At 33.6% G+C, this 22,394-nt stretch overlaps 2 protein-coding genes and 2 non-coding genes across 9 annotated transcripts in view; 3 read left to right on the plus strand and 1 right to left on the minus strand.

Annotated features, from left to right (window-relative positions):
- Positions 1-9,729, plus strand: part of Ppig (peptidylprolyl isomerase G) — a 56,434-nt gene extending 46,705 nt beyond the window's left edge. For all 6 annotated transcript variants that reach the window (XM_046447382.2, XM_046447378.2, XM_046447379.2 and 3 more), the window contains 4 exons: positions 284-445; positions 1,779-1,866; positions 4,426-4,562; positions 4,746-9,729. In XM_046447382.2, the coding sequence (XP_046303338.1) occupies positions 284-445; positions 1,779-1,866; positions 4,426-4,562; positions 4,746-5,859 (1,501 nt within the window). In that variant the 3' untranslated portion in view covers positions 5,860-9,729. The remainder of the gene's footprint in view (positions 1-283; positions 446-1,778; positions 1,867-4,425; positions 4,563-4,745) is intronic.
- Positions 9,730-12,112: 2,383 nt separating this feature from the next.
- LOC124094707 (U6 spliceosomal RNA) lies at positions 12,113-12,223 on the plus strand. Its single transcript, XR_006852302.1, has one exon. It is a non-coding gene; the product is annotated as a U6 spliceosomal RNA (small nuclear RNA).
- An 839-nt stretch (positions 12,224-13,062) lies between these two features.
- Positions 13,063-22,394, minus strand: part of Cfap210 (cilia and flagella associated protein 210) — a 39,715-nt gene continuing 30,383 nt past the window's right edge. Inside the window, exon 9 of the mRNA XM_046447384.2 lies at positions 13,063-13,516. Coding sequence (XP_046303340.1) covers positions 13,172-13,516 — 345 coding nt within the window. The 3' untranslated portion in view covers positions 13,063-13,171. The remainder of the gene's footprint in view (positions 13,517-22,394) is intronic.
- LOC124094704 (U6 spliceosomal RNA) lies at positions 18,423-18,528 on the plus strand. The gene has a single exon (XR_006852300.1). It is a non-coding gene; the product is annotated as a U6 spliceosomal RNA (small nuclear RNA).

The following is a 22,394-nucleotide window of genomic DNA, read 5'->3' on the forward strand; positions in this document are numbered from 1 at the left end:
CTTTTGTTGAGGTAGGCTTTGAACTTGCAGTCCTCCTACTTCAGCCTCCGAGCTCCTGGGAATACAAGTGTGCACCACCAGGCCTTGCTACAAATATTTTATTTTGGTTTTTGATTGGTTATTTGGTTTGTAAAAGGAATGGAAGAAGATTTTCCCCTTTGCAGGGGCGGGGGGACAAGATAGTATATATGTTGTGACATAAATGAGAGAAATAAAAACAATTGGGAATTTTGGGTATGTACATAATAACTAAATGAAATTTATTTTGTGTATTTCTATTAAGCCCATCTAGTGAAAGTGAAGCAGAAAATCTTGATGCACAACCCCAGTCTACTGTCCGTCCAGAAGAGATCCCTCCTATACCAGAAAATAGATTCCTAATGAGAAAAAGTCCTCCTAAAGCTGATGACAAAGAAAGGAAAAACAGAGAGAGAGAAAGAGAGAGGTATGTAAATGTATTTTGTAGAATATCTTATATACCTTATCATAGAGAGTTTTCTATTTTTCTTTTTTTTTTTTTTTTTTAATATTTATTTATTTAGTTAGTTATTGGCAGACACAACATCTTTGTTTGTATGTGGTGCTGAGGATCGAACCCGGGCCGCACGCATGACAGGCGAGCGTGCTACCACTTGAGCCACATCCCCAGCCCAAGAGTTTTCTATTTTTCAAAATACTTGAGTCAAGATTTAATTGGTGACTTTGTCCCAAGATAGAAATTCTTTTTTATAAATATAGGAGTATTAGCAAAATTCCTCTTTAAGTTCTATAAATGGAAGATAGATTAGTGCCATTCCAAATTAATAACAAGATAGTGTTAAACCTTTGTAATTTACTTTGCTATTTGTATATATTGAGCTTTTAAGTGAGTAAGAAAAGAACCACCTTGATTTGTAAATTTGTATAATGGATGAGTCATTTTAATAATTTTGTGCAAAATTTAAAATTTTTCTTGGTTATGATCAGAAATATTCAAGTAATAAAATTCTGAGACCCTATTCTTTCATAATACAGCAAATGTATAAAGGCAAGAATTATTTGAAATTAGGAATAATTTTGTTAGATTGGACTGAGTTAATTTTTCGGCTACTATTGAAAGGGATATTTCTTAGGAAGTAAAGATTAAAGAGAAACTATGTGAACTACCAAAGTTTACTTTAGTGAACTTTTCAAATATCATTTATGTGGATATTCACGAGGTAATTAAATGCATGTAATTTATTTGAATTCACTTTCTTTATAAACCATGATATGAACATTTGCCTCATGTTGATCAGCTTGCCTCTGCTTAATTCACATTACTTACATTTACATTTGTTTATACTTCTATTACCAATGAACAGCTTCTTTTATGTGATAATAAGGTACTTTGGTATAAGATAGTTTTAAATTTTTTCTCCATCAGAACTTCTGAGCTCTTTCTTGTTGATTTTCCTTAGTACTATCAAATCAGCTTCATCTTTGTAATGAACAATGTTTCTTCCCAGGGTTTGATTGGCATTTGGGGTAGGTGAATCTTTCATCTTCACATTACAAGCTTAGAATTTCTGACTCTTGGGTCCTAATGACCTGTGGCTCTCTCTAGTCATTAACATTTGAAAAAACGTTGTCATACTTTTTTCAGATTTTTATTAAGACCTGATAACATTTTAGGTTAAGAAACACTGATTTCATGTAGAATTAAATTAAATGCATTAATTTAGATCAGTAAATCAACATTCTCCAGATTAATTTTTATAAAGATAATGTGTTTTAATTTTCCCTTTGCTTCCTTCTAGTAATCTACCTAACTCCCAGCCTGCTTCATACCAGAGACGTCTCTTAGTTACTAGGTCTGGCAGGAAAATTAAAGGAAGAGGACCAAGGGTAGGTGATTTTTCACCCAGAAATTGTAATAGTATTGCATTTATCTCCTTGAAAGAATTGTAGAAGGTTAGGACAAAGCTCAGCGATAGAGCACTTGCCTAGCATGTGCAAGGCTCTAGATGTAATTCCCAACACTGAAAAAAAAATTTTTAGAGTGTTTTTTAAAATTATTTAAATTATTTTACTTATACAAATTACAAAAATTTAGGGCAGATGCAGATATTGAATAATATATCTCCTTTTTATAATAACTTTTATGTGTTGGTACTTCTAAACTGAAAATCTACAATAATTGATTTATATATTTACATGTTATATAATGTTTTCAAGGTCTTGTGACCCTTACTACTTCTTGCCTAGCATATCTCTACTCTTATTATACCTCTTTGTCTTTACTAGGTGTTCCCTTTCAGAATTTAAATACCTTCTATGCTTTCAAAACTTTTTAGAAATATAGCTATACTTTGTATTTCATTTACTAGGGTGCTTCAAGCATTTCAGTTTTTCTGTTACTACTACCATTCTCCTGAAAATAGTACTTGCTATATTTCGGTTCCAAGTCACAAAATCCAGGGGATTTTTTCCAGTATAGTTCACACTCCTCGAAGTTCTAGCTCATTTCATACTATACATGTTCCTTGGGCAGTCTCATTATTCCCATGGCTGAAAACTCAATTAATGAACAGCTCAAACCTAGCATATAGAAGGTTGAGCATAAGCACTTTTTCTTCAGACCTGACCCTTTTCTAACCCTGTAGCCCAAGTGTTATTTTAATCTACCCTTTTATTCATATTTTATATATCTTATCCATCCCAAAATCCTGTTAGTTTTGCCTGCTTGATACTCTGAAATCCACCTGCTGCTCTCAAGCTTCACTTTCACCATGTTAATTCAGTTTATCATTGTCTGAATTATAAATGGCTTCGCAACAGGTATTTTGGTACTTCTCAAGTTTTTTTGTTTGTTTGTTTGGATACTGCTTTACACTGTTAAAAATTTTGAGGACCCAAATAGTTTTTGTTGGTGTGAGTTATATCTATCTGTATTTATTCTTTTGAAAGTTAAAACTGAAAAATAATTTCAATCACAAGCATATTTAAGCACAAATTACAATTGCTATGAAGCAGTGACAACATGGCATGTAGTATCTGAATAACTCCCTGTAAGATAATGAAAGGACAGAAATTAGAAAGACAAATAGAATATTATTCTAAAAATAGTTTTGATTAAATAGATACCTTGTATCTTTCAATTCCTAGATCATACCTTGAGGATCACTGATCTAATTCTTTTTGTTAATAGCCAGAATAGTCAATTTTAAAAGAAAGAAAATCTGATCACATTACATCTACCATTGATCTTAGGATAAATCCAAAATTATTATTGTGGTTGATAAGACCAAGTATCATCTAGTCCTACTTTCTCTTGCAATTTTTAGCTTTAGTATATCTGACTTGTCTTCTCGTCATTTCTGAAACATGCTGTTTCTTTGTGTCTCAGAACCTTCAGCATAGTATTTTTCGCTTCCTTCCTCCTTTTTTTTTCCTTGCTAGAAGTAAAACCCAGGGCTTTATGGGTGCCAGATAAGTGCTCTACCACTCAGCTATACATCCCCAGCCCTCAGCTTGTATTTCTTACACCTTACTTGTTTTTCCTCATCTATCCTTTGCTTTCTTTTCTTTTTAATTTTATTAATTTATTTTGTGGTGCTGGGGATCGAACCGAGGGCCTTGTGCATGCGAGGTGAGCACTCTACCAACTGAACAGTATCCCCAAACCTTCTCTTTGCTTTCTTTTCCTCACCCTTCCCTATGTAACACATCATGAACCTTGTTTGGTTTTTCACCTTTTATTATTTTAACTGATCAAATCTCTTTTTAGATCAGATCTCTTTGTTACTTATTCTTTGAGCACCTTTTCTCCTTTTACACTCAATCTGGTCTAGTTGCATATGTTTGATATTCTGACTATGTATCTGTCCATGTGTTTTCCTCGCCCCTGTAGAATAAGTTTCAGGAGAGCAAAATCAGATATGTGTTGACTCACTGTTTTCTCAGTGCAAGATAGAGTAGTTAGCCATTCTAAGGCTGAGTAAATATTGGCTGAATAAATGAACATCTTTGTATATACAACATTCACATTGAATCTTAGCATCTTGTAAGAGTTAATATTTCCTAGTATGCTCTAACACCACTTGGACAGACTCTTCCATGGGAAAATATGTTTGGCTAGAGTTTCTGTAGTTAAAGTTTATTATTTGGAATGTATAATGTGACTACTTAAAGTTTCTCGGCCTTCTTGATTTCATACCTGAAAATTGGGGAATTTTAGTAATTTAATGGATGCTGGGAATTGAACCCAGAGCCTTATGCATGTGAAGCACAATACTCTCTACCACTGAACTTCACCCCCATTTCACTAAAATTAAGTAATTTTAGAGAACAGAGAAGTATCAGACATTTACTTGAATCTAGAAATGCTTTAGCTATTCTTACTTTGCTTTTACAGCATTTTGTTGTTCTGGTGTTGATTTTTTTCCCCTTTTTTATTTTCCTAAGCGTTACCGAACTCCTTCCAGATCCAGATCAAGGGATCGGTTCAGACGTAGTGAGACTCCTCCACATTGGAGGCAAGAGATGCAAAGAGCTCAAAGAATGAGGGTATCAAGTGGTGAAAGATGGATCAAAGGGGATAAGTAAGATTTACCTTTTATTTCTAGGTTTTTGTTTTTGTTTTTGTTTTTACTATTGTACATCAAATTATTAATAGCTATTTCAAAGATTTCTGCATGTTTTAAGGAAAACACATTATCTTTTAGCTATAGCTATTCTGTTCTTTTCCTAACAATATTGTCAAAAGTCTTTTTTCCCCTTTTTAGGAGTGAGTTAAATGAAGTAAAAGAAAACCAAAGGAGTCCTGTTAGAGTAAAAGAGAGAAAAATAACTGATCACAGGCATGTGTCTGAGAGTCCAAACAGAAAAAATGAAAAGGAAAAGAAAGTTAAAGACCATAAATCTAACAGCAAAGAGAGAGACATCAGAAGAAATTCAGAAAAAGATGATAAATATAATAAAAACAAAGTGAAGAAAAGGGGCAAATCTAAAAGTAGGAGTAAGAGCAAAGAGAAATCTAAAAGTAAGGAAAGAGATCCAAAACATAACAGACATGAAGAAAAGAGGATGAGGTCAAGGAGTAAAGAAAGGGATCATGAAAATGTTAAAGAAAAAGAAAAACAGTCTGATTCTAAAGGAAAAGATCAGGAAAGGAGTAGGAGCAAAGAAAAGTCTAAACAGTTAGAATCAAAAAATAATGAGCATGATCATAGTAAAAGTAAAGAAAAGGATAGACGTGCCCAGTCCAGGAGCAGAGAACGTGATATAACTAAAGCTAAACACAGTTACAATAGTAGAACAAGGGAACGAAGCAGAAGTAGGGACAGGAGCAGAAGAGTGCGATCTCGAAGCCATGACAGAGATCGAAGCAGAAGCAAAGAGTACCATAGATACAGAGAGCAAGAGTATCGGAGAAGAGGAAGGTCACGAAGCCGAGAGAGAAGAGCAACACCAGGAAGATCCAGAAGTAAAGATAGGAGGAGGAGGAGAAGGGATTCACGGAGCTCAGAGAGAGAAGAAAGCCAAAACAGAAACAAAGACAAATACAGAAACCAAGAAAGTAAGAGTTCACACAGAAAAGAAAATTCTGAGGGTGAGAAAAGAATGTACTCTAAAAATCGTGATCATAATAGCTCAAATAATAACAGGGAAAAAAAGTCTGATAGAGATCAAAGTCCATTCTCAAAAATAAAACAAAGCAGTCAGGACAGTGAATTAAAGTCCTCCACATTGAAAAATAAGGAGGATGAGAAGACCAGGTCCTCAGTGGAAAAAGAAAACCAAAAATCAAAGGGTCAAGAAAATGACCATGTACATGACAAAAATAAAAAATTTGATCATGAATCAAGTCCTGGAACAGATGAAGACAAAAGTGGATGAGTGAGTTGTGTAAACATTATTTCCTTTCTGTCTCAAAATTTAAGTTTTAGAGACTTGCTGATGAATCTCTTTTATGTTGTTTTCATTATTTTTGAGTTGTTTTATGTTTGCCCCCCACCCTTTTTTTTTTTTTTTTTAATGTGGACTTCATTGAGTTGATCTTTTGATAATCTGCAACCTGGATAATTTGTACTGCTAAAGTTTTAATAAACTTGAAATGAGAAAAACACTTTGGTGTAATACTGTGTGCTATGTTAAACTGTTTTATGTATGCATTTTTGTTTTAGCAGTCAGCCAGTGACAATTTGTTTAATCAGCCCTTTGGAAACAAGTATTTAACTGATGGTTGTAATACATTGTTCCAAAAGCTTGCATTTCTCATGATCAAAGTAACTTTAAAAGCCACTAGAAGAAATTTTGTATAGATTTTCTGATTGCATTTATAATAAAGACTTGCAGCAATTTCTCTTAATTACACAGAAGTGGGATCCTAGTAATTTGAGATTTGAAATCATAACTTTGTGCTTTAAAACAAATATTTATAGTTATTTATCTTGTACTTCATACACTATTCTTTATAGTTCTAGCCATAACTTGTTTCTTATTAACGCTTTTCTTGTCTAGTTTTGTTCTACTTAACTGTCTATAAAAATCATGAGTGTTGTTTGTTTTGGTTTTTTTGATGTCCCGATTGAACTTGAGTTGCTGTTATACAGCAATTGATAGGAATGATATCTTGGAAGATGAGACTGTAATTCCCTATGTTGTGTTTTTTGGTCTGAAGAGTTGAAAATGTTGCTTTTTGAGAACATTATTTTATTTTTATTATTGCCTCTTTCTAAAATTATCACTAAAACATGCAGGTCCTTAAGCTATAAAGATTCTAAAAATTGTTAGTATTGATACATTAACTTCTAAGATTTCTCTTTTTGGCAACCAACCTACATAGCTTTGAGTGTTAACTCTGCATGACTTTTGTTTTTATAAACTTAACTAACTTCTCTAACTCTTATAGCTGAGTTTCAAATGGCAAGAAAATGCATTTTTTCTATATATGTACCATGATAGGCTGTGGCATGTTTATGACTCTGGTTTCTTTCTATTTGGGTGGCTTTATACTATTACCGTTAAAATTATTTTAACTTGGCATGTATAACATTGCCATGTAGTGTAGAACAGAAAGTTGCAAAATTTGATAGCTTACAGAATTAAACACTAAACAGGTCCAAAGTCCATTCAGTTTTGTGTGTTGTATTTTGCTATTTTTGTGATGTGTGGCCTTTTATTCTGTAATATCTCTTATTAATAAAACATTGAACATCCAGCAAACACAAAACCTGCCTCATTTGAAAAGAAATTTCAAAATTCCAATTAATAGTAGCCTCTAGAGAGTTTTGTACTTTAATATTTGTCAATATAGTGTCAACTCTTATCAAGGTAGCTTCTTGGTAAATCCAATGTTATTTGTACTAAATAAAGCAATGCTTAATATGATATTTCCCATAATTGATTAATACAGTAATGATACATTTGGCATTATAGCTGTTGCAGACTGAATAGTATAATGATTATAAGATTGTTTGGAATATTTTGGAACAAATATCCATAATGCATTCTTTCTACTTTTTTTCCTGTGATGGTAAAAGTAGGATTTATTATAATCCAGGATGATTCCTTAGAGACTGACCACAAACCCTCATTAAATATAATTGAGTCTGAGTGCCCCAGCTGTATAATCTACTATATATTTTAAACAAATTGTTGTTTTGTCTTAAATTCAATAAATTGCATTTTAAAATCTGTCATGAACTATTTGAGCTTCAAGAAAGATACTATTTAAGAAAGGATTTCTAATAAGTTATATATATATTTTTAAAGTCCATCTAAGTAAAAATACTTCTATTACCTGATTCTAGAGCTTTATCTAGTAAGAATTATAGACAAGAACTTTCCAAATCTTTGAGTTTCAAAAAGTAGCCATATGGGGAAAATTTGTCATTTCTATAAGCAGTATGTTTAGATTATCAAAAGAACAGTTCCATGGTAAGCATTATTTATGGACCTTTTTAAAAAGCTGTTTTTACAGAAAGATGTGAAGGAGTTGAGATTTAGAAAGGACAATCAACTAGATTTTATTTTCAGAATATAAAGAACAGTTAGAAAATGAATAGGAGTATCAGTTGAACCCAAGACCCATACTTGTATTTGAATAGCACAGGCTCAAGTGGTCCTGTCCTTTTGTTACATTTTAGTAGTTGCATTTTTAGTTTTTACTTTGGGCATTGTCTGTTTTCCAAAAATTCAACTATTTTATTTTTTCCATCAAATTTATTTTAATTATCAGTTTACAATCCATTTCCAACTACCTTTGACTTAATATACCTTTTAAAGACATTTTCATTTGTTTTTATTGCTTGATTGGTGATAGCTGAGAAAAAATTTCCTGTATGTAGAATTTTCACAATCATTGTGTGAATTCTTTCTCTGGGTAAGCTATCTGCCACAGAAATTGAGACTACAAAGAGATTAATGTTAATGAAATTAACAATTGAGGAGCCATTGGGTTGATTTAAATTACTCTATAGTTTTTGAGTTCATAGAGCTATATAGTTACTAAATTGAAGCTTTTGGACACTGCAAAGAATTTATCTGATAAATCTCTTTGTATAAGTGTGATACTGATGCATGTTGACTTTGCTTGAATGGCCTTTGATTCTTGTGCCCAGTGGAATGTGTGAAACTAAAAGTTGTTGTTGTTTTTTGTTTGTTTTTTTTAATGTTATGTTATAGACAGGCACACATTGGGCTTCTGTTATTTTGCATAATTGTATTAACTGACAATTCTAATTTATTTTCTAGTTAGTATTTGGAGCAAGTTAGTAGATTTTTTAGTAGGTTGTACTTTGCTCCAGGTGGTAATAGTTTTCATCATACTGAACTTTTTATAGTAAATTTCTATAAGTTTGTTGAGTTTGCCTTCACCAGAAGGTACTTTAAATATATACTGTATAACTGACTGGTATAAAGAAACAAAATGGGTATTTTTTTTTTTTTAGTATTTTTTTTTTTTTTTTGGTTATTTTCACTGTAATTATTCCATTTAGAATTCATCATACATTTACAGTTATAAGTAACTTCTCCACAGTTTGTAGGTTGATACATTTTTATTGTGAAAAATGTGTTTTGTTCCAAATACTTATAACAGCCCCATGAAGTGCAGCATAGATTAGCACACCTGCCCATAGTAGGCTTCCTGGCTGCCTCTTAAGTGATACAAACTCTCTGGCCTGTTGTGTAACAAAGAGGTAAATATTAAAGGAAAAGAAAAACAACACTTTAAAAAAAAAAATCCATGAACAAGGTTGGAGAAGGGAGTTGTTGAGGGTTTTTTGGTTTTGTTTTTAGTTTTTCCAGTGGGGGAGGGTAGGATGGGGTTGATTTGTGTCCCTTGCCTCTGCCACTTTTCAGAAAAAATTCCATGTTACCAAAAGCACATGCTGTATATTTTCTTCCCTTTTTGTGTGTGTTTATAGTATTTTGAAAGATTAATAAATGAATTGGCTATTTCTATGTGAGGATGTTCAAAGTTGTGGCTGCTCTTTGTGGAAGGGAAAACAATGAAGTTAATGCACTTCTTTTCCTAGCTCAGAAGTCACTGTGATGTATATTTTTTTAATGAAATTCAGAAATACAACTGTTGTCTTCTCAATTGTAAAATTAGTTTCAAAATGCTGCTTCTCTTATCATTATTAGTCTAGTAACTGTTGGACTGTTTTCTGCAAATTGCATTTTACAAAATTTAAACTTCAAAACTGTATTAACTTTTATATAGTTAAACATTGTATTAAATAAACTATACTGTAATAAACAGTTTGTTGTTGATTTTTTTGTTATTGTGTTAGTAATTAACCTTTATAAAAAATTAAATAATGAAAATCAACTAAAATATACTTTAAGAAAACTTAAGTGAGATTTAATAGTACTAATCTTTAAGAATTTAGCTAGCAATGATAGTTTCTAGGTTTAGGATAAAGTTCTAGTTAGTATTAATGTTTAATCATAATATTGCTGTCTTCACATGGGATATACCCATGCAACAGAATACTATGTCAGTTAGAAAACTAATGAGGGTCTTTATGCATTCCTAAGCTGTGATCTTTAGTCTATTAAATGGGGGTGGTCTTTTGTGTAAGAGTAAAATGTGTGTATATGTGTGTATGTATATATATATTTTTAATATAGTTTTAGTTGCAGTTGGACACAATACTTTTTTTTTTTTATTTTTATTTGGTGCTGAGGATCGAATCCAGTGCCTTGCACTTGCTAGGTTAGCACTCTACCGCTATATATTATATTATATTGTATTATATTATATATATCTATAATCCAACAAAACTAACCAATGGAAATGAACAAAGGTGGTCATTTGACATTTCTACCATGTAACATACAAATGGCCAGCAAGAATATGGAAAGAGGCTGGGTGTGGTGGTACACACCTATAATCTCAGCAACTCGGGAGGTTGAGGCAGGAGGATCTGAAGTTGGAGCCAATGGCAGCAACTTACTGAGACGTTGTCTCCAAAAAAGGGGGGGGCTGGGGATGGGACTCAGTGATTCAGTACCCCTGAGTTCAATCCCTGGTACCAAAACATAAATATATGGGATTGTAACTCAGTTGTAGAGCTCATGTACAAGACTCTGGGTCAGTCTTCAGTTGCAGCAACAACAAAAATGCTCAACATAACTAATTATTAAAGAAATAAAAGTTAAAATCATAGAACACCTCAATTAGGATGGCTACTATAAAAAATAAGTGTTGCTAATAACATGCACCCTGGTGCAGTGTTGGGAATGTAAAATGGTGCAGCTGCTGTAGAAAACAGGAAAGTTTGGGCTGGGGTTGTGGCTTAGTGGTAGAGCACTTGCCTAGCATGTGTGAGGCACTGGATTTGATCCTCAGCACCACATAAAAATAAATTTAAAAAGGTATTGTGCCCATTTACAACTAAAAATATTTAAAAAGAAAACAGAAAAGTTCCGGGCTGGGGATACAGCTCAGTTGGTAGAGTGCTTGCCTTGCATACACAAATAAGGCCCTGGGTTCAATCCACAGTACCACACACAAACAACAACAACAACAAAAAAAAAAAAACGTTCAAGAATTTTTAAATGGAATCATGTGATTCAACAATTCCACTTCTGGGTATAAATCCAAAATAATGGGGAAAAAAATGGAAAGCATCTCAAAAAGAGTTAGTTGCATGTGTTCATAACAGCATTACTCACAATAGCCAAGAGGTGAAGAAATCAAAGTGTCCACTTATGAAGAACTAAATAAACCATTTTTGGTGTATGTATACAAATATATTGTGTATATTTACATGCACATGCCATGGATATTCAGGTGTTGTTTTTTTTAACAGATTTTTTTTTAAGTTTTCAATGGACACAACATCTTTATTTTATTTTTATGTGGTGCTGAGGATCAAACCCAGTGTTCTGCGCATGCCAGGCGAGCATGCTACTGCTTGAGCCACATCCCCAGCCCGGATATTCAGTTTTTTAAAAAGTAAGTTGGCCTGGGGTTGTGGCTCAGTGGCAGAGCACTTGCCTCACATGTGTGAGACACTGGGTTCGATTCTCAGCACCGCATATAAATAAATGAATAAGATGAAGGTCCATCAACATCAAAAAAAATTTTTTTTTTTAAATAAGCTGGCACAATTGTATATAGTTTAAAATTAGGCTGGGGTTGTGGCTCAGTTTGTAGAGTGCTCACCTAGCATGTGTGAGGCACTGGGTTTGATCCTCAGCACCACATAAAAAAATAAGTATTATGTCCAACTACAACTAAAAAATAATTTTAAAATAACTATATGCTGATACATGTTACAACATGGAAATAGTCTTAAAAAAAAAGACATGCACTGATTACACTTACATGAGGTGTCCAGAGTGACAAATTTAATAAAAGAATGGTAGCTTCCAGAAGTTGAAGGAAGAGGGAAATGGGAAGTAGTTGCTTAGTGGATATAGAGTTTCAACTGCAAGATGACAAGGTTCTAGAGATTATATGATGTGACTATCTCGTATACTTAGAAATGGTTAAGATGGTAGCATATTATGTGGGTTTTTTTTTTTTTTAATTTTTAAAGAGCAAGGGAATGCAACTCAAAAATCCTCTGACCCTGCATATCAAGTTGTGACAAAATGGTGTAGAATTACTTTAAGTGACTTCAAAACGTATTTTGTACTCACTTTGGCAGCACATATACTTTAAAAAATTGGAACAATATGGAGAAGGTTAGCATGGCCCTTGCACAAGGATGACATGCAAATTCATGAAGTGTTCCATATTTTTAAAAAATGTAGTATGTTGGGCTGGGGTTGTGGCTCAGCGATAGAGCGCTTGCCTAGCACGTGTGAGGCACTGGGTTCAATCAGCACCACATAAACAAAATAAAGGTACCCAACTATGACTATTTTTTTAAAAAATGTATTTTGCACATCTATCTACAAAATAAACCATAGACTACTACACTCAATAATCAATGTTACTAATAACAGTGTTATTTGATCCTGATACTTAAGGACGGAGCAAATAAGTATAAATTTCTATCGAAAAGAAATACATCCTGTGAAATGTTACACAGCCATAAAAAGGAATGAAGTATGGATATGTGTTGCAACATGGATGAACCCTGGAAATACATGAAATAAGCCACCCAAACCCAGAGCATGTTTTTTTTTTTAACTTTTTTTTTAATATTTATTTTTTAGTTTTTGGCGGACACAACATTTTTGTATGTGGTGCTGAGGATCGAACCCGGGCCGCACGCATGCCAGGCGAGCGCGCTACCGCTTGAGCCACATTCCCAAAAAAGTATGTTTTAATTTAGATGAAATATGTAGAACAAATGCACAGAGACAAAGCAGAAGCTGTGGGAGGGGGAATAACTGCTTAATGGGTGCAGAGTTTCCATTTGGAGCAATGAATAGTCAGGTTGCACAATATTGCGAATATACTTAATGCTATTGAATACACATTTTAAATAAATTTTGTGTATTTAATAATTAAAAAAGGAATTGCAATCAGTTACCTTTAGGGTTATATATACTCAAAGGAAATATTGTGCCAGGTTCAGTCCCCAATACCAAAAAAGAAAAGAAATATTTTGTGAAGAATCAAATCAGGTATAATTGTATTGAGATGAATGACAGATTTATTAAATAATAAGAATATAGTCCATTTACATTTGTAGCTCATTTGCTACCACTTCAGTCTTCTCAATCTTAAAAATTATTTTTTCTACCATGTAAAACCTAATCTTCCCTTAGACTTCTGAAAATTATTATATTTTGATCCCTGAGAATTATAAAAAGGAAGCTGGACTCCAGTAATATCATTTGCCTGATAGCTTGGTCTTAATCCACCTCTCCCCATAAAAGCTGGTCCGTGGCCACCTCCAGGTCTTTCCTGTGCAGATTTTACAAGAGGATAAATAAATTTATTTGTTGATTCAGATTCATGTTTAATTACTTCTCTGGCATAATCCTGAAATTCTTTCTCCTTGGCAGCTGCAAGAGTTTCAGTAAGTCTGCAATATTCTAATTCGTTTTGTTTTGCTTCTTTTGCATTAAACTTCTTTTGGGCCTATGTGGGAAAGAAAGGAAATACAATTTAGTATTGGCTAAAAACATGAACTTTCTAAATATATGTAGCATTTGGAGTTATAATTTTATAATTTGACAATATGCTATTCTTACAGAAACTCCCACTCCCAGCTTTCTCAGAACAGTATGTTCAAAGTCTGCCTCTATAGAACCTAATCATAGGGGCTGGGGTTGTGGATCAGTGGTGGTACACTTGCCTAACACGTTTGAGGCACTGGGTTTGATCCTCAGCACTACATAAAAATAAATCAAGGTATTAAATAAAAACTTTAAAAAAAAACTTAATCTTACTTGTCTCATATAATACATCTTCAAACAAACAATACAATAAAATAGTTTTTAAAAATCATGAAGTTTTAGGTCAAAAAATAACTGAAAAAGAAAGGGGAAGGAAGAGAAATGGAATATATCAAGAAATCAAGTGAGTTATAACTTTTCTACTTGTAAAAATCCAGGCAGGCCCAGTTGATTTTGCTGGTTAGAGCATTTAAAGAACTGACACCAATCCTATAAAAACTCAGAAAATACTGGGGCTGGGGATGTGGCTCAAGCAGTAGCGCGCTCGCCTGGCATGCGTGCGGCCCGGGTTCGATCCTCAGGACCACATACAAAACAAAGATGTTGTGTCCGCCGAAAAATAAAAAATAAATATTAAATTTCTCTCTCTCTCTCTTAAAAAAAAAAACAGAAAATATAAAGGAAGAAACATTTGCCAATTGAATTAGGTCAGTATTGCTCTATGAAAGCTAGACAGACAGCATAATAGAACTACAGAACATTGTCTTCATGAACAAAGGTGCAAAAATCCTTAACAAAATACTAGCAACTGAATCTAGTCATATATTTAAATATATACGTATTTTTTAAACCCACAATGACCAAGTAGGGTTACTCCAAAGAATACAAATGCTTTCAATATTTAAAATAAAATGAAATGAGCCAGCATGGTGGCGTACACCTGTACTCCCAGCTACTTTGAAGTCTGAGGCAAGAGGATCACTTGAGCCCAGAAGGTCGAGGCTAGACTGGGCAATATGGTGAGACTCCATCTCAAAAAATGAAAGAAATATACCATAGAATAAAAGAACACATGGTCACTTCAATATATGAAGAATTGACAAAATTCAACATTCATGTGCTAAAAACTAAGCAAATTAGAAATAGAGGAAACCTAATCAAAGTGATAAAGGGTATTTATTACAAATCTCTGGAGGGGCTGGGGCTGTGGCTCAGCGGTAGAGTGCTCACCTAGCACGTGCAAGGAGCTGGGTTCGATCCTCAGCACCACATTAAATAAATAAGTAAATAAAATAAAGGTATTGTGTTCAACTAAAAAATTATAGGAAACATCATGTTTTAATGGAGAAAAACTGAATATCTTACTCCTAAGATTAGGGGCAAGACAAGGATATCACTTTTTGCTCTTTTATTCAATATGGTGCTGGTTCTAGAAAGTGGAATAAATCAAGCAAAAGAACTAATATACACTTATTTGGAGGCGAAAAATTAAAGCCATCTATTCACAGACAACATGATCACATATGTAAAAGTTGTAAAGAATTACCAAAGAGCTAATAGGACTCATAACTTTGGCAGGGCTTCCGGTACAAGTTAATATATTAAAAATCTACTGTGTTTATACATATTGTAAATAAATAGAACAAATATGGAAATAAACAATTTCACAAGGACATTTTTAAAAACAAAAATAAATTTAGCAATATATATAAATGACCTATTAACCCCAAACTACAAATACTGAAAAAGAATATTAAAAGAGAAATAAATGCATAATATTCATTAATTTGAAGACTTGATGATATTATCATCCCCAAATATTTTCCATAATTCTCCCCAAATTACTCTGTATTTATTGAAATCTCCAAAACTCCTGCAGACCTTTTATTGTAAAACTCAACGAGCTGATTATAAAATATATAATTCCAAGAATTCAAGATAGCCAAAACAATTTTAAAACAACAAAGTCAAAGAACTTACACTGCTGATTTCAAAGACTTTGTATAAAGTTATAGCAGTCAAGTAGTATGATATGAGGGCGGGGGCTAGGGCTCAATGGTGAACTTGCCTAGCATGTGTGACACAGTAGGTTCCATCCTTAACACCACATAAAAATAAACAAAATAAAGGCATTCTGTTCATCTACAACTAAAAAAAGTTAAAAAAATTTTAAAAAGTATGGTATTATTACAAGAAAAAAACAAAGGGCTGGAACATTGCTCAGGTAAAGAGTATACTTAGCATGAATGAAGCCCTCGGTTTAATGGCTCAATTCCCAGTTACACACACACACACACACACACATACACACAGACATATATATGCATACACATATACATACAAATACACACATATAGACAGATATCTAAATACAGATTAATATGAAGGAATTGAGAGTCCGGAAATAGATCCACTCTTAGGTGATAAATTGCTTTTCAACAAAAGTTCCAGAGTAATTAATTAATTAGAGAAACCATAGTTCATTATCAAACTGTTCTGAAATAACTAGATATCTGTATGGAAAAAAAATAGTTTTGATCTTTTACATCATATATCAAAATTAATTGAAAACATATCATATACCTAAGCTATAAAAGCAAAAGTATTTCTAGAAGAAAACAGGACAAAATCTTTATGATCTAGTTTTTTTTTTTAATTTTTTATTGTTGGTTGTTCAAAACAATATGATCTAGTTTTAGTCTCTGCAATGACACAAAAAGCATAAATCACAAAGTAAAAACCAAAAAACTGGCCTTTATCAAAATCAAAACATTTGTTCATCAGAAGATACTATTAAGAAAATGAAAAAGCAGGCTGGAGTTGTGTTTCAGAGGTAGAGAGTTCCCGTAGCTAGTTCCCTAGCATGTATGAGGCACTGGGTTCAATCCTTAGCACCGCATAAAAATAAAAAATAAAGGTAAAAAAAGAAAATGAAAAAGCAAATCACAGATTAGGAGAAAACACTTGCAAACACAAAACTGACAAAAAACCTCTATACTTAAAGAACTTTTGAAATTCAACAGTAGTCTAGAAACAAACCCTCACATATGTGAACTAATGATTTTCAATGAGCATGCCAAGACTCATTGGAGGAGAGTCATTGGAGGACAGTCTTCAACAATAGTGTTGGGAAATCTGAATATTCTGCAAAAGAATGAAGCTAAACATATAAAAAGCCACATACAAAAATTATCTCAAAAGAGATCAAAGACCTAAACTTAAGAGTAAAAACTATGAAACTCGTAGAACAAAACAGGAAAAGCTTCAAGACATTGACTCAGGAACTTCGTCTTGGGTATGACATCAAAAGCATAGAATGAAACAACAAAAGGAAAAAACACAAAATGGCCGTAAAGAAAATGAAAAATCTTTGTCTGGGCTGGGGTTGTGGCTCAGCAGTAGAGTGTTCACCTAGCATGTGCAAGGCCCCGGGTTCGATCCTTAGCACCACATAAAAATAAATAAATAAAGTATTGTGTCCAACTACAACTAAAAAATAAATTTAAAAAAAATGTAGAAGATACTATTGACAGAGTGAGAAGATAATCCATGGAATGGGAGAAAATATTTACTTGTCCTACCTCTGACAGGAGATTAATATTCAGAATATAAAAGAACTCCTAAAACCCAACAACAAAAAGCAAACAACCCAATTTTAAAAAATTGATAAGGACGGGAGCAAACATTTCTCCCCAAGAAAATACACAAAAGACCAATTAGTACCTATATCACTATTTAAAACCAAAATGAGGTCCTTTTTTAAACCTACTTTGATGGCTATTACAAAAAAAGAAATAAAAAGACGTACTATTTGAAGAAATTGAACACATGTGCATTGCTAATCGAATGTAAAATAGTGCAGCCACTATGAAAATCAACTTGATAGTTCCTCAAATATAAAACACAGAATTAGCAAATGATCCAGTGACTTCACTCTGCCTATGCAAGCAAAAGGAAAGCAGGGACAGTGGCTGGCGGTGAGGGAAAAGGCTTGGGCAGAAGGATCCCAAACTCAAGGCCAGCCTGAGCAATTTAGCAAGACCCTGTCTGAAATTTAAAAAAAAAAAAAAAAAAACCAGCTAGGGATATAGCTCTACTGTAGAGTGCTTGTCCAGCATACACAAGGCCCTGGGTTTTATCACCAACACTGCAAAAATTAAAAAAGAACTTGAAAGAAGGAACTCAAATAGATATTTTATTCATATACCTGTTAGAGTCTGTAAACAAGTCAGGATGGTGCCTGGAAAATGTGAGTCTGTAAACAAGTCTGGATGGCGCCTGGCATTTTGCCAGAGGGAGTGGTTTGTGAAGTAACACCAGCGAGCCATTAAGTGTGGAGATTCCTTATTGGTTGACTGCTGTATCTAGTTTGTGCTAATTAAGATAAGCTGTGTGGAATGTATAAATATCGCTCGGGTCCTACAATAAACGGCTCCCACTCCTGCTGTATCAATCTACACAAGTTGCTTGTGTCCCCCCCCCGCCCCCGTTATTTTGCTGCAGCCGGACTGCGGCATATACCAGTGTTCACAGAAGCATTATTCATAATAGCCAAAATAACCCAAAGGTCCATCCATAAACAAAATGTAGTATAAACATATAATGGAATATTACTCAGCTTTGAAAAGTAATGAAACTGATATACATGCCACATGTATGACCCCACATGGATGAAGCTTGAAGACATTATGCTAAGTGAAATAAGCCAGACAAAAAAGGATGAATATTGTATGATTCCACTTATATAAGGAACCTAGATCAGATTCATAAAGCCAGAGATAATTAAGGCTAGAGGGAAGAAGGAATGGGTGGTTACTATTTAATAGGTACAAAGTTTTAATATAGGATAATTAAAAAGTTCTAGAGATGTGCTCACTTCAGCAGCGCATATACTAAATTGGAATGATACAGAGAAGATTAACATGTCCCCTGCACAAGGATGACTAGGAAATTCATGAAGCATTCCATATTTTTAAAAGAGGTATTCCTAACCTGCAGGGATACTACAAGATTATAGGGTAGAAATGACAATACCTCAGGTCCGCACTGCAAGAGAGGAAGTCACATAGACCACATGAAAAAACAAGGGAGAAAATGCCCCAAACAAACCAAGATACTATAACAATAGAATCCATGATAGCAGTGTAGATGGAATGACAGAGGGGTTCAGAATGTACATAATTAAAATGATCTGAGAATTAAAGAGTGACCTAACTGAGCAAATACAGGCAAAAATTGATCACTCCAACAAAGAGATAAGAGATCAAGCACAGGTAGCTAAAGATTGCTTCAAGAAAAAGAGATTATGAAAAAAACAAAACAAAACAGAAATTCTTGAAATGAAGGAAATAATAAGCCAAATAAAAAACTCAATAGAAAGCATTACCAACAGACTAGGTCTCTTGGAAGACAGAACCCTAGACAATGAAGACAAAGTATATGATCTGGAAAATAAAGTTGACCACGCAATGAAGATGGTAAGAAACCATGAACAGAACATCCAAAGATAACATCAGGGCTGGGGCTGCAGCTCAGTAACAGAGCTCGCCCAGCATGTGTGAGGCACTGAGTTCAATCCTCAGCACCACATATAAATAAAATAAAGGCATGCTTTCCATACACAAGTACAAAAAATTTTTAAAAGAAAAAAGATAACATTAAAAGACCAAGTCTAAGATTTATCGGGATAGAGGAAGGTACAGAATTTCAAACTAAAGGAATGCACAATCTCTTCAATGAGATAATAACAGAAAATTTCGCAAACAGGAAGAATGAATTGGAAAGTCAAATACTAAAAGCTTACAGGACACCAAATGTACAAAACTACAACAGATCTACACCAAAGCACATTATAATGAAAATGACAACATACAGAATAAGGACAGAATTGTAAAAGCTGTAAGAGAGAAGAATCAGATTACATATATGGGGAGACTATTGAGATCTCAGCAGATTTTTCAGCCCAGACTCTCAGGGCCTGGGGATCCTGGAATAATATATACAGAGCTTTGAAAGAAAATGGATGCCAACAAGAATCATATCCAGCAAAATTAAACTTCAGATTTGATGACAAAAACCTTCCATGATAAACAAAAGTTTAAAAAATTTACAGCAAGAAAGCCTGCATAACAGAACATTCTTGGCAAACTATTTCATGAGGAGGAAATGAAAAACAACAATGAAGATCTACAAATGGAGGAACTACACTAAAGGAAAGGCCAATCAACGAGAAACCAAGTCAAGTTAAGAACCAAAAATAACCAAAATGGCTGGGAATACAAACATATTTCAATAATAGCCCTGAATGTGGATGGCCTAAACTTATCAATTAAAGACAGACAGGATTTTTTAAAAAGACTCAACAATATGCTGCCTTCAAGAGACTCATCACACAGGAAAACATCTACAGACTGAAAATGAAAGGATGGGAAAAAAACTTATCACTCACATGGACCGTGTAAACAAGCAGGGGTTTCCATCCTCGTATAGATAAAGTGGACTTCAAACCAAAGTTAGTGAAAAGGGATAAAGAAGGACATTTCATACTACTCAAGGGAATCATACATCAACAAGACATAACAATTGTAAATATCTATGCCCCAAACAATGGGGCATCTATGTATACCAAACAAACCCTTCTCAACTTAAAGAATCAAATGGACCGCAGCACAATAATACTGGCTGACTTTAACACACCTCTCTCACCACTGGATAGATCTTCCAAAAACTAAATGAAGAAACTATAGAACTCAATAAAACAATCAATAATTAAACTTAACAGACATATACAGAATATTCCATCCATCAACCAGCGAATACACTTTTTTCTCAGCAGCACATGGGTCCTTCTCCAAAATAGACTATATGTTATGCCACAAAGCAAGTCTTAGCAAATACAAAAAAAAAAAAATAGAGATACTGAGCTGGGGATACAGCTCAGTTGGTAGAGTGTTTGCCTCGCATGCCCAAGGCCCTGGGTTCAATTCCCAGCATTACCAGAAAAAAAAAAAAAAAGGATACTACCCTGCATTCTATCTGATCATAACAGAATGAAATTAGATGTCAGGGATAAAATTAAAAAATAGAAGCTACTCCAATACCTGGAGACTAAATAATATGTTACTAAATGATGCATGGATAACAGAAGACATTAGGGAGAAGATTAAAAAATTCTTAGAGATACATGAGGACTCCAATACAACACATCAAAATCTCTGCAATACTATGAAGGCAGTGCCAAGAGGAAAAGTTCATTGCATTTAAGCTCATTCATTAAAAGAAGAAAGTCAACAAATAAACAACTTGACATTATATCTCAAAGCCCTAGGGAAAGAAGAACAAACCAACACCAAAAGCAGAAGACAGGAAATAATTAAAATCAGGGCTGAAGGGTATGGAGTAATGGTTCAGTGGTAGAGCACTTGCCTAGCATGTGTGCTTATTTATAAACACCACTTATAAATAAATAAAATAAAGGTTCATTAACAACTAAAAAATATTTTTAAAAAAATCAGGGCTGAAATTAGTGACATTGAAACAAAAGAAACAATTTTAAAAATTGACAAAACAAGCAGCTAGTTCTTTGAAAAAATAAATAAAATTGACAAACCCTTAGCCATCTTAACAAAAAGAAGGAGAAAGAAAACTCAAATTACTAAAATTCATGATGAAAAAGGAAATCATGACAAACACTATTGAAATACAGAAGACAATTAGAAACTATTTTGAAAATTTATACTCCAGTAAAATAGAAAACTTCAAAGACACTGACAAATTTCTAGAGACATATGATCTACCCAAACTGCACGAGGAGGACATACACAATTTAAACAGATCAATTTCAAGCAAGGAAGTAGAAAACATCATCAAAAGCCTACTAACCAAGAAAAGCCTGGGACCAGACAGATTCATAGTTGAGTTCTACAAAACCTACAATGAAGAATTAATACCAATACTCCTCAAATTATTCCATGAAATAGAAAAGGAAGGAACTCTTCCAAACTCATTCTATGTGGCTACTATCATCCCAATACCAAAAACCAGACAAGGACACATCAAGTAAAGAAAATTTAAGACCAATATCCCTGATAAACATAGATGCAATAATTCTCAATAAAATTATGGCAAATTGCATATAAAAACATATTAAAAAATTGTGTACCATGATCAAGTGGGGATCCTTCCAGGGATGCAAGGTTGGTTCAACATATGGAAATCAATAAACATAATTAATTCATCATATCAATAGGCTTAAAGATAAGAATCATGGGCTAGGGATGTAGGTCAGTGGTAGAGCACTTCCCTAGCATGTGTGAGGCAGTGGGTTCGATTCTCAGCACTGCATATAAATAAATAAAGTCCATTGACAACTAAGAAAATATTTTTTAAAAAAGAATCATATGATTATATCAATGGATGCAAAGAAAGCATTTGACAAAATACAGCACCCTTTCATGTTCAAAACACTAGAAAAACTAGATAAAGTAGGAATACACCTCAACATTGTAAAAGCTATCTATGCTAAACCCTAGGCCAACACCATTCTAAATCGAGAAAAAATAGATGCATTCCCACTAAAAACCAGAACAAGACAGGGATACCCTCTTTCACCACTTCTATTCAACATAGTCCTTGAAACTCTAGTCAGAGCAATTCGACAGATAAATTAAATGGATACAAATAGGAAAAGAAGAATTCAAACTATCATTATTTGCTGATGATATGATTCTATACTTAGAGGATCCAAAAAACTCCATCAGAAAACTTCTAGAATTAATTAATGGATTCAGCAAAGTATCAGGACATAAAATCAATACCCACAAATCAAATGCATTTCTATA

This window comes from Marmota monax, unplaced genomic scaffold (genome assembly GCF_021218885.2).
Source record: "Marmota monax isolate L192 unplaced genomic scaffold, Marmota_monax_Labrador192_F-V1.1 WCK01_AAM20220418_F8-fsc00007, whole genome shotgun sequence".
In the NCBI taxonomy this organism is placed as follows: Eukaryota; Metazoa; Chordata; class Mammalia; order Rodentia; family Sciuridae; genus Marmota; species Marmota monax.